Here is a 13,113-nt window from a genome sequence, read left to right as displayed (position 1 = left end):
TCTTTTCTCCAGGGCGGATGGAGGCAGGCGTGTCTTTTGAGGCCGAATTTCACTTTACCGGGCCACTCGTGGTTGGTGGGAGGTCTCGGTGCAGAGGCTGCAGGCGACATCAGGCAGTCCTGGATGGGTCAACCCACAGTGGACTCGGACTCTGGAGTGCTGGGGACCTCGCTGCGACTGGTGGGCCACTCAAACTCAGCCGTAGGCAACGGATGCAATAGTGGTTCCAGGCATCAAGTTTCTTTTTCCTCAGCAGGCTCGGAGTCTTTCTTTGGTGTTTCTTCTGAACAGAGCTGCTGTTCACAGGAGATACAGTCTTTGGTGGAGGCAGTCAGTCCTCCCAGGGGTTCTGGAGGTTGCTGGCTGCAGGACAAGACAATTTTTGGGGCAGAATCTCTGGAAACTGCAGTGGGGCCAGTCGGGCTGGGGCCAAGTCAGCTGTTCACTGCAGTCTCCTCTGCTGGGCGTCTTATTTTGTCCTTTTTCTTCTTAGGTTGAGGAAATCTGCCTTCTTGGTTCAGAGCTGCCGCCTAAATACTGTATTTAGGGGGTGCTTTAGGAGTCTCGTGGTCAGTAGCCAATGGGCTACTGACCTTAGGGTGACTACACCCTGGGTGTGCTCACCCCACGTCGGGAGTGAGCACAATCCCTAATCCTGATTGGGGAGTGCCTGCCATCTGCAAGATGGTGGACACTGAAGATTGGGCTTCACCTCGACTCCCCCACCTGAGGGGTGGAGTTGGCAGAGGAGGGCACACCTTCTGGGCTGGCTAGATTTTCCCCACCTCTCTTCCTCACGAAAAGGAGGGGAGCCAGGAAGGGGGCCTGCTCCCGATAGCAGGAGAGGCTGGGAGTCGCATTACAAAGGCTGCCAGGCCTTTGAAGCTCCCCTGCCACAGATGGCTCTTCCTGGCCCTGGGGGAACACCTCCGGTCAGGAAAGGCTTTGTTTCTGGGCTCAGGGAGCGAAGGCTCCCACCCGAGGGGTCCAGAAACATGTCTTGTGGTGGCAGGCTGGTGTGTACCAGTCAAGGAACCCACCAGAGGCTGGTCGTTTTTCAGGGGGCATCTCTAACATGCCCTCTGTGTGCATTTTTCATTAAATCCCACACTGGCATCAGTGTGGGTTTAATATGCTGAGTGCTCAGTTTTTAGTGTAGCCATTATGGTGCTGTGGAGTTCGTAATGACAAGCTCCCAGCACCATATAGTCTTAATGGCAACACTGCACTTAAAATGTCTAAGAATGTACTTAGACACTGTAGGGGTACAGGGCTCATGCACTCTCACCACTGGTATAGGGCACCCAGCTAGAGGGGTGACTGATCTACGCCAGGGCAGTGTATTGTAGGCATGGCACACAGGGATGTGTGCCATGTCGACTCTTCACTTTATTCTGCACCAAAACACGCAGCCTGCAAAGACAGTGTGTGTATGTAAAGGTACAGGGCCTCTAAGGGTGGCACAATAAGTCCTGCAGCCCTTTGGGGTCTTCCCTGGTTACAGTGCCCTGGGTACCTTTGGTACCATTTATCTGTGGCCAGAGATGCCGATTGGGCTAGTTTTGGGGAAAAACACAGGCCATGGGAACCTGATTGGCAGGGATCCAGGGCACATCAAGTCAAAGTGCATCAGTAGTCTGGCCAAAAGTGGAGGGGACACCAACAGATGCTCACATTATGACTAACAATTAAAACTTTTATGGCAGGAGATGGATCTCTAAGGCCATGGAGACCCACAATACATGTCAGGAATGCATACACTTAGTCTTAGACTAGTGCTCAACATAGCTCTTCTCTCTCCTGATTCCAGATGCTGATGATCTTGGGAATGCCTATCTGATCTTGCTCTCCGGCACCTTTCACAAAGTCGATTCAGATGTATCTTAGGAGAAGTATGTGGCAGAGGCAGCTTCCTCTCACTCGGTGTGGATAATATGTGGGACAAGAATATGGCAGCAGAGGACACGTCTGATCCCATTCTGCACCGGGGGCCTGTCATGTTTTTCCAGTGAAACTGTGTGTGGACAGTCTGTGTGCCAGCAGCAGGGGATGTGTTGACAGGCTCTCTTTCACAGCTCCCCTGTTCTCAACCAGCTTAAGTCACCAGAGCCTAATTACTGCTGGCATGAGCTATCAGTGAAAGTCAGGCTATAGGACAAACCTAGAACCACCACAGTTTATTGAGTGATGCAAGGTTAGAAACAGTCACCTTTCGTATTTGAACTCATGCCTTTAATGAGCCAATTAGCTGTAACCAACCCACAGGCTGTAATGAAGACTGATTAAAAATGGGAATAATATTCAATGTTTACATTAAAACAAGTGGGGCTGACCAACTGCCTTCCTATCTGTGAAATGTATTGATTGTGTAAGCTCTTTAAAACATTCATTTCTGCCTTATGCCTGATATAAAGATATATCTCTATACATTCATGAAACTATGTGGATTGTCACCCATATGAGCACAATTTAAAATGAAAGGATTTGTTTTTCACTTACATTAGGAGGACTTCATACTGTTGTTAGAGAAACCTGTGAGTAACAAGCTTCGAAATGTCTTATATGACATGTTATACAATACACTACTTACCAGAATCCATCACCACTGCATGTAGCTATTCTTTTAGAATCCTTGTGGCTCCATGCAATGCAGAATATCCCATTCTTGCCGTGCTTTAAGATATGGAAAATGTGCACTAAAAGTTAGACATTCTTCTTATTTTGGATATTTGAAGAGAAAAAGAGGTACATGAAGAACAGAAAAATGTGAAATCAAATTACAAAAAAAGAAACTGTGCAGCAGGACAAATTTACATTCCCTTCTTAACGTAGTCTCCATGCTCATACCTCTTCATTATACCTACCGAATCTCTAGTTATTAAAAAAAACTAAAATATATTCATCACTGTTTGCCACAATGCTTGAAATAACTGGAAAATGCCCAATAATGTTATGCAGCAGTCTTTCTGAATACATGGTCACCCTTTTTAGAGTACCTGAAAATAGTGATATGTGTGGAGCAACTGAACTGTTGCCACTTAATGAGCCATTTGATTTTGAGTTCTGTAGTGTGACCACCATACTGTTTTAGAAATGTGTTAATATTGAATCATAGCAGAGAAATAATGTGTCCAGTTACTATCACAAAAATGTGGTGACATAAATTCATGTAGGAAAAGTCACACACATGGTATTTCAGAAAGTTTAACAAGTTTCATACCTTAGTTAACACACTTCCTGGTGCCTATTCTAACAGCAGAGTTCTGGTCACATGTATCAGACTGGATCTGGATCTTTTTCTAGCAATTTGCTCCTGCACGCCGATAGGTGGTCCCATTGCGCTATACCTGCGCACTTATCACTTTTCCTTTTAAACTCTTCCATGCCTTCGGACGTGTATCCAACAGACCAGATTAAAAGCATCACAATGTTCAACATTTAACTTGGGACCTTTTTAGAAAACTGAAAGTCTCTACAGCACAATGGGGTGGCTACACTATAAGCATCTTACTCAATGATCTCCCAACACCGCTCACAGGAGAACTAGAAATAGATGTTAGAAAAAAGTGGCTACAAACAAAAGAGTGGGGAATGTGGGCTAAGCATAAAATCATAATATAGCCCACCAAGTAATCATGAGACCGTTGACAAGTTATGTTCGGTAGCGTCAAAAGAACTGAAATGTTTGAGGACCAAGAAGAAGACAATGAAACCTAATATAACTAACAAAGGGAGGCATTGAATAAACTGAAGAAAGACCCTAGAATAACTTTAACACTTTGGACAATATCGGGACATGGTGGTGATGGACAGCAAAGACTACAAGGCTGAAGCCTTAACACAGCTACCGGATCAGGGATTTTCTACGTTAATTGACAAGACTACTTATGTAAAAGTAATTATAAAATATCTTTACTTTCTCACTGAGTTGTAGGACAAATGAATGCTTGAATACAAGGAGGTAATGTTTCTAAAATGTGATTCTACCCAAGTTCCTACTTTCTACCCCTTACCTGAGGGTTCATAAAAGTCTTGTGGCACCCCAAGGAGCTCAATAGTTTAATCTAAAAATAGCCTTTTAGAGAATATAGAGTATATATATACCACAACCTCTTCAGCATGTTGAATTCCTGAAGTCCAATGTGAAGGACACAAAGGACAAAAAAAAAATAGAATATATAAACTGGAACAACGATTACTACTTCTACATCATTACACTTAACATCAGTATTCTTTAACATCAGTAGTCTTTACACCAGCATCAGGCACAACAAAGGGTCCTCAGCATGCAAATATGTTTGATAGACAAGATCTCTTGTATACTATGAGCACACCCTGATGCTACACAGCATTTGGAATTCTGTCTAACAGAGAACATCTTTACATTTGATTTGATGTATTATAGACAAACACATGGGACTGCACTGGGCACTTGCTTCGCCTCGAGTTACGCAAATCTCCCTGGTAGGATGAGCAGGTGGCATGGGTAGACAATATGTGCTAATAGACAGACTAAGTGGTGATTTGGTACCATTACTATGACAACCATTTCCTTATATGGAAGGGGATGGAGAAAAAAGCTAGAGCATCTGTGGAGCCACTGAAAAACAAAGAGGTAGAATACTTGGGGCCGATTCACAGAACTAACTTAATACAAAATCCTGAACTTACTACTTTTGGTATTCACAGAAGTTAGGATTTTGTCTTAAATTTGACTTAAGACAAACTTAAGACAGACTTAAGACAGACTTAAGACAAACTTAAGACAAACTTAAGACAGACTTAAGACAGACTTAAGACAGACTTAAGACAAACTTAAGACAAAATCCTAACTTAAGTCTGTCTTAAGTCTGTCTTAAGTCTGTCTTAAGTTTGTCTTAAGTCAAACTTAAGACAAAATCCTAACTTCTGTGAATACCAAAAGTAGTAAGTTTAGGATTTTGTCTTAAGTTAGTTCTGTGAATCGGGCCCCTTGAATTTTACCTTCACAATTACAGACAGGGGAGTACTGACTAAAGTGTATCCAAAGCAGGAATCTTGTTAATGGTATACTGAAGGAGTAGAAGCTTCAGGAACCTTAAATAGAACAACCCCTAATTAGGAGCTCCTAAGAGCTAGGACAAACTGTACATTGGATAGTGACTATGAGAAAGCTAAACATGATATGCTGAGACAGTTTACAGAGAGACAGTACCCAAAAAATATTTTAGATGGAGCAGTCAATAAGGTATCTAAGTTCCAACAAACTGATATCCTGAAAGAGAAGAATGTTACAAGCTTGGTCCCCAAAGCAATGATGCACCATTATTCATTACAAATTTCAATGTAAAAGCATCTAGGATTTTGACAGTTTCTCAAAGAAAGTTTCAAAATATTAAAGACTGATCCGGTCCTAGGAGACTGATTGGCTGCATAACTGTAGGAAGCTGGCTCTGTATATAGCGTGCTAAAAAGAAGTACACCATGCAGAGAGTCCAGAGAATCCCCAAGTGGAACACAGAGGTAAAAGCAGAGAATTCTAATGCTCTTTCTGTGGTAGTGTGGGAAAGCAGTTAGGTTTATCGAGGGTAGTGCTAAGCATGTGTTGTACTTACAGAGGCAATAAATGAGACACTCACTCAAGAATAAATCCAAGACCAATATATAAAAAAAAAAGTATGTCTTTTTTAAGACCCAGAACGCAGTTCTAAGGTAACTACTTTCGGAGTTACGATTTTTCAAAGTTTGGAAAATATATCACTTTTGTATGCAATTATGCACCACAGGAAACCTATACCCAGGACACCAGAACCCCAAAGGTAATACATAGGGAACAATGGGGAGAAATATGCATATAAAATCAGGCATTGCTTTCACGAAGTTCCCATTCTTATTTTAGGTCGATGTTGGGACCAGGTTGGGGAGAAGTTGGGGAGCATCCTGATCAGGCGGGAGCAGATTGCTGAGGGTTTTGGAAACTAGTGCGCAAAGACGAAGGGGGCAACTTGAAAATGCACTGAACAGGTAGACTTACAGGTTAGACCGTGGGTCCGCTTGAAGAGAGGAGGTCACAAGGGCATAGGGACCACGGCAGCAGAGCTGGTTGGTCAGTGCTGAAGCTGGTTGGGCCGGGTACAGAGTGAACAGTTCACCCTGGCGTTGTGGATCTTCAAGATCCTAGCGGTTAGAAGCAGGCAAATTGGAGAGATGATTTCTGGACTTTTAAGCCACCTAGGAAGTGGCTCTTGGGTGTTTAGATGTCCCTTGATGGGTGCTTTCTTCTGGTGCTTTGGGAGTCCAGTGTGGACTCTTCTTCTTGGGCTTTACCGTTGGGGGTCTGGTATCCTGGGTATTGGTAGGCTGTGGGTCCAGTAGGTCCTGGTGCATCTAAACTTGGTGGGGATGCAGATCTGACTACCCAAAGCTGTTGCACCTCTTCTTGCTTCGGTGGTGCATCAAGGTCATCAGGGAGCAGCAAGTCGACAAACCGGACTTCATGCGATCAGGGTCTGCGGTGTGCAGGGGAGTGATACCTTCACTCCATGGGAGCTTCTTGGTGATTTCTTGAAGGCTGGAGGTGCTATAGGGTCTTGGAGTCCTTTCAGGACGACACAGCAGCAGCGATTGTTGAGTCCTTCTTGCAGCTGGCAGTGTTTGGCGCCTTTTCTGAAGTTAGGCTTCTGTACACGTGCAGCTGGTCTTCTTTATCCTGGTCTACTTTGGTTGATGAACTTGATGTTCAGGTCTCGGGGAGACACCTAAATACTGAATTTGAGGGCGTTGCAAGGGGAGACAAGTAGTAGCCAATGGGTAACTTACCTTTAGGGTGTCTACACCCTCTAGTGAACACTTTCTGTAGGAGGAGGCACTACCCTAGCCCTGATTGGAGGTCTTCTCACCATCTCAAGATGGTGGAATTTCAGTTGAGAGGGGTTCAACTCGCCTGCTCCACCTAGGGGTTGTGCAGGCTGAGGATAGACCCTCTTCCTCATCTAACTAATTTTCCTGCCTTTCCTCCCACCATGAGTGGAGCAGGAAAGGGGACTTGGCCTCCCACACTATCTGGAGGTTACTGGGTTGGATTTCAAATGTGGAATGGCCTTCTAAGCTTCCCACCCAGGAAGGTATCCTGTCCTGGAGGAGGTGTGCAACACCCCCGCCTAGAGCAGGTATTGTTTCTGTCCTCTGAGAGTGCTGGATCTCACTCCACGAGGTCAGAAACATGTCTGGTGATGGCAGGCTGAAAGAATCTGGCCGGAGACCCCACTAGTGTTTGGTTCGGTTTCAAGGGAACCCTCTAAAAGGGTCTCCTGCGTGAATTTATTAATGAAATCAACTCTAGCATCAGTGAGGATTTATTAAAACATGAAGTTTAGTACCCAACATCTTATAGTGAAGCCATCATGGAGCTGGAAAACTCATGTTGACAAGTATCCAAGCCCATGTACTCTTTCTGGCTTCCATGTTCACTTACAACATCACAGCATGGCCTGGACATTGGAGGGTCATATTTGCTCATGCTGATATGCCAACACATAGGATATAGTGCATCCTGCCTTAGGGCTTAAGGCCTGTAGTAAGGGTGACTAACCTATATCTTATGCAGTGTATGAGTGGCATGGCACAGAGGGCTGTGTGCCATGTGGGCTCTTCAGATTTCCTGCACTAAGACACAAACCCTGCAATGGCCGAGTGCATAGCCTTGGTGAGGGAGCCCTGGGGTGGTACAACCAGTGCTGCAGCCCCAGAGGACCCTCTTCAGTACCCATGCCCTAGGTACCAGAGGTGCCACTTACTAGGGACTTACAGTGGCAGCTGCAGGTGTGCCAAATGTGGTGCAGTGTTTTGGGAAAGAGATTTGGCACTGGGGACCTGGTTAGCAGGGATCCAGTGCGCTTACAGAACAAAATTACATCAGGCATCAGGCCAAAAGTGGGGGCTTACCATGCACGAAGAGGCACTTTAATACAATAACCATCAATACTTTTAAAAGTCTGAGAGACATTCTGACACATAGTCACTTTAAGAAGGAAAAAAGTCATGACTGGTTAAAACAATCAGGTAAGGTTTTAAAACATATAAAGATACAAGGTATGTACAAAATAATGTAGATGTGTCATATTTCAAAACACATATAAAGGGCAAGAATAGAAAGATTGAAAAAATTATCACTTAAAATTCTGATTACTGCATTTTTGTCTTGTCTGATATTGGAAAACAGTACGTGGGAAGTACAATATACCCATTGAAAAAGATGGTTCTCAAGTACCCTCAAGCCACAGGAAATAACGATCCAACCAACCCAGTGGTGAGACACTTCAGAGAAATGCATGGGGGCCATAGAAATCAGTTGAAGTTTTTTTGAATTGAAAGATTTTTACCCAGAGTGCGGGGAGGCATCTGGGTGAGGATCCTAAGAATCCATGAGAAGAAATATATCTTAGTCTTGCAGACCAAAACCCCAGAGAGTTTGAAAACCGATGAAGAGCTAGTGGTTCATATCAATTAAGGTCTCTACATCTACACTAATTGATTCTTTACAATGGATTAAATGGGAATGGTTGCTTACTAACTAGAGCAGTATAAATTGAGTATGCATAGCTTATTTTGTTCCGTTCACTGTTGTCAGTTTCAAATGATTTCTGTCATGCATTAGGTAACAGCAGGTAATATTTCAAGGGCCTTATGAACGGGGGTGAGGGAAAAGAATGCTTAGCAATATGCATATAGTGTTATTACAAATATCACTAGTGTGATCAGAAACCACAAGAGTATTAGTGGGTGTATTTCAATTCAAGATGAAAATTATTATGATTAGATTGTGTAGGTGCACCGTTCTAATTTAGTTAAATGTGTTAAATGTAGCATTAAACAAGAGTTATGTTCCACTTTAATAATGAATTGGGTTAATGGTAGTCAGTTTATTGTTTTTACTTTCACTAGCACTAGATCACTTTAAAAATGGGGACTTGTTGTTTTCATGATTCAAGGCTCAGGGAAAGCCAAAATGTATCTTGTTGACCTTAGTAAACAACTTGCACCAGAGTGTGTGCTTCCAGACTCTGATATGTTTAATTGCTGCTCTCACTGTTGTATGGCACCCTTCCTGAGAGGGAGGTTGGAGGAGAAGGAAGCATTCAGATGAATCAAATATTAAACCTGCAGTTGTTTGAGATTGGTAAGTAGTACACTGCAGGCGGGAATATAAGGATGTCATGCTTATAACTAGCTGGACATTTAGAGTGCTATCATGGAACTATGTATTTTACTGTTTGCAAGGCATTAAGTCTAAGCTCCATGTGGCTGTGGGATACTAATCATTTTTAGGTTTCGTACAGTGAGCTTCTTACAGCCATCTCTTGCAACCCAGCGGTGAGACACTTCAGAGAAATGCATGGGGGCCATAGAAATCAGTTGAAGTTTTTTTGAATTGAAAGATTTTTACCCAGAGAGCGGGGAGGCATCTGGATGAGGATCCTAAGAATCCTTGAGAAGAAATATATCTTAGTCTTGCAGACCAAAACCCCAGAGAGTTTGAAAACCGATGAAGATCTAGCGGTTCATATCAATTAAGGTCTCTACATCTACACTAATTGATTATTTACAATGGATTGAATGGGAATGGTTGCTTACTAACTAGAGCAGTATAAATTGAGTATGCATAGCTTATTTTGTTCCGTTCACTGTTGTCAGTTTCAAATGATTTCTGTCATGCATTAGGTAACAGCAGGTCATATTTCAAGGGCCTTATGAACGGGGGTGAGGGAAAAGAATGCTTAGCAATATGCATATAGTGTTATTACAAATATCACTAGTGTGATCAGAAACCACAAGAGTATTAGTGGGTGTATTTCAATTCAAGATGAAAATTATTATGATTAGATTGTGTAGGTGCACCATTCTAATTTAGTTAAATGTGTTAAATGTAGCATTAAACAAGAGTTATGTTCCACTTTAATAATGAATTGGGTTAATGGTAGTCAGTTTATTGTTTTTACTTTCACTAGCACTAGATCACTTTAAAAATGGGGACTTGTTGTTTTCATGATTCAAGGCTCAGGGAAAGCCAAAATGTATCTTGTTGACCTTAGTAAACAACTTGCACCAGAGTGTGTGCTTCCAGACTCTGATATGTTTAATTGCTGCTCTCACTGTTGTATGGCACCCTTCCTGAGAGGGAGGTTGGAGGAGAAGGAAGCACTCAGATGAATCAAATATTAAACCTGCAGTTGTTTGAGATTGGTAAGTAGTACACTGCAGGCGGGAATATAAGGATGTCATGCTTATAACTAGCTGGACATTTAGAGTGCTATCATGGAACTATGTATTTTACTGTTTGCAAGGCATTAAGTCTAAGCTCCATGTGACTGTGGGATACTAATCATTTTTAGGTTTCGTACAGTGAGCTTCTTACAGCCATCTCATAGCATACCATTTGTTAGCTTCAGCGTCGCTCTCATTTGCATTGCTCCCATTTGTCACAGCATGCTGGTGTCATGTCCTATTCTTGTATTTGGACTTTTTCCAGGGCATTGACCAAGTACTTGTGTCCATCCACTGCTCCTAGTTGTTTGAGCTACTCTACTCTATGCCACTGCTCTCTCCGCCAGTCCAGTCTACTCTATGCCACTCCACTCAATGCCACTCCTCTCCATGCCACTCTACTCTGCAGAATGCCACTCCACTCCACACAATGCTCTCTACACCACTCTACCCACTTCACTCCACAAAATGTCACTCTATACCACACTAGTCTACACTACTCTATTCTATGCTACTCTTCTCTAAAACACTCCACACCACTTTACTCTATGCCACTCTACGGCACTCCACACCACTCTATGACATGCTACTCCACTCTATGTCAATCCATGACACTTCACTCTACGGCACTCTACTCAGCTCTACTTTATGCCACTCAACTCTATGCTGTTGCACTCTCCATTTATCCACTCTACACCACTCTCCTCTAATCTGCACCACTCTACTCTACGCCATTGTACTCTACGCCACTGCACACTACACCACTCTACTCTACGCCACTGCTGTCTATGCCACTCTACTCTACACCACTCTACTGTATGCCATTGAACTCTAGTCTACTCTACTTTATACCACTCCACTCTACTCTTTGCCACACCACTCCACTCCATGCCACTCCACTCCACAAAGTGCTTCTCTACAGCACTCTAATCCACTTCACTCAAGACTATGCAACTCTTATCTAATCTATGCCACTCTACTCTATGCCACTCTAAGCCACTTCACTCTATGCCATTTCACTCTACCTCACTCGAAGCAGCTCTACTCCACTCCACACCATTTTACTCTATGCCACTCTACTCCACTGTACAACACTCCACTCCACTGTACGTCACTCTACTCCACTTTACGGCACTCCACAACACTGTATTCTACGTCACTCTACTCTACTCAGCTTTACTCTATACCACTCCACTATACACCACTGTATCCTACGCCACTCTACTCTATGCCACTCCAAGCTATGCCATTTTACTCCATCCATTGTACTCACTCTACCCCTCTCCACTATTCTATGTCACTCTACTGTACACCACTCCACTATACGCCACTTCACTGTAAACCACTTCACTCTATACCACTCAAAGCCACTCTTCTCTACTTCACTCTGCACCACTCCACACCTCTCAACACGATGCAACTCCACTCTGCTCTACTCCACTTTGATGTACAACATGAACCAAAGACATTGGCAAAGCCAATAGTTCTCTCGTAGGCAAAACCTATTGGCTTTACCAATTCTTGTTCCGTTTGAGATGGAAAGAAATTACCTCTGTAACTAACATATGTGATTTTCAAAATTAAAGGTAACCTTATTTTAGTTCTGTGTTATCCTGATGGCACCTTTATTGCTCTTTAGCAGATGTGACTGGCAAGCCATTGCCTTTTAACGGGGAAGCCAGGCAATAAGTCTTCGTCAAAGAGACATTTTGTGGTACAACCCCATCTCTAAAGCTAAAACCCGACATGGGTCAGGCTGAAAATTACAAAGACAGCGCAATCAGGAGCATGCACAGGGATCACAATTACGACTTGTGTAATAATAATGGCATTCTCACTTTTTTCCCCTGGTAAATTGTCAGGAATGTTATTTTTTAATATTTAATCGGAATGTTATGCCTCATTCCCAGGACAGAAAAGTGATATAGAAGGTATTTACTGGACCCGGGAAACACCTTAACCTAGGTTTGTTGTATTCACTGGGTGTAGCAAGTGCCTTCCAACTTTGAACCAACTCATAATCAGACCCCTTGTGTGCAAGGGGAACACAATAGTATTTAGTCAAAGTGTGTTTGATGTGATTGTGTGCCAGTCAGTTATACAGAGAAATTATCGTGGAGTGGCAAAATAAAGAATCATATTTCAGGACAGTTAACTTTCAGAAGAGTTAGCTTCTGGTCTAAGCTTCCAGAAGAGTACCTCTAACAAATGAGGACCTCTGGGCAGCTCGTTCCCTGGGACCGAATTTAGCTCCTGGAAGTCGAAGAGTTAAAGAGAGAGAGAGAGAGACAGAGAGAGAGAGAGAGAGAGCTAGCTCCTGTGGATAATACTGGACAGCAGGACACAGTGAGCGTCTTGCAGGTGAACAGAACTTGCCTCTAGCCACCTGACCTGTTGGTTAAAAGCATTTAAGCAGACCTGCCTGAGGATTTCTACTCTGCATCCTGTGGGTGTTCAACATATATTATTAGCGAGAATGTTTTCATCACCTTGCCTCTGGTCCTTCTTAAGGTGGCCATGCAAGCCCTCACTTGAGTGACCCGGTGATTAGTTTTGAATTCTCTCATCTGGGAACTACCGATACCACAAGGAACAGTAAAGCATTGGTGTGGAATTCCTCCAATAATGGGGTTCAAAGCCTCAAATGGGCAATAACCCCCGAGAACACTGGTGTTTCTGCACCTATTTCTGCAGTTTTTACCAAAGATTTTCCCCACTGGCATTCCAACAGGTTTTTTTTCCTGGTCAAATGTCAATGAGAAAGTCTGGGAAGTTCCGGTAATCCAGCAAAACCCATAATGATAATTTTCCATGCACCTCCCGATTCCAGCCATAAATTAAGAACTATATGGAAAGTGGGACTCAATATCA

The 13,113-nt window shown here is 43.3% G+C and overlaps 1 protein-coding gene across 4 annotated transcripts in view; it reads right to left on the bottom strand.

The window, feature by feature from the left end:
• Positions 1-13,113, bottom strand: part of WDR17 (WD repeat domain 17) — a 1,003,384-nt gene that overhangs the window by 534,029 nt on the left and 456,242 nt on the right. For all 4 annotated transcript variants that reach the window (XR_014978161.1, XM_085641859.1, XM_085641857.1 and 1 more), the window contains one exon: positions 2,591-2,673. Coding sequence is in view for 3 of the 4 variants with exons in the window: in XM_085641859.1 (XP_085497985.1) it covers positions 2,591-2,673 (83 nt within the window). In the remaining variant the exon portion in view is untranslated. The remainder of the gene's footprint in view (positions 1-2,590; positions 2,674-13,113) is intronic.

Source organism: Triturus cristatus, chromosome 2_2 (assembly GCF_964204655.1).
Source record: "Triturus cristatus chromosome 2_2, aTriCri1.1, whole genome shotgun sequence".
Lineage (NCBI taxonomy): Eukaryota > Metazoa > Chordata > Amphibia > Caudata > Salamandridae > Triturus > Triturus cristatus.
Note: the sequence above shows the minus strand (reverse complement) of the source record. Positions and strands in the feature narration are given on the sequence as shown.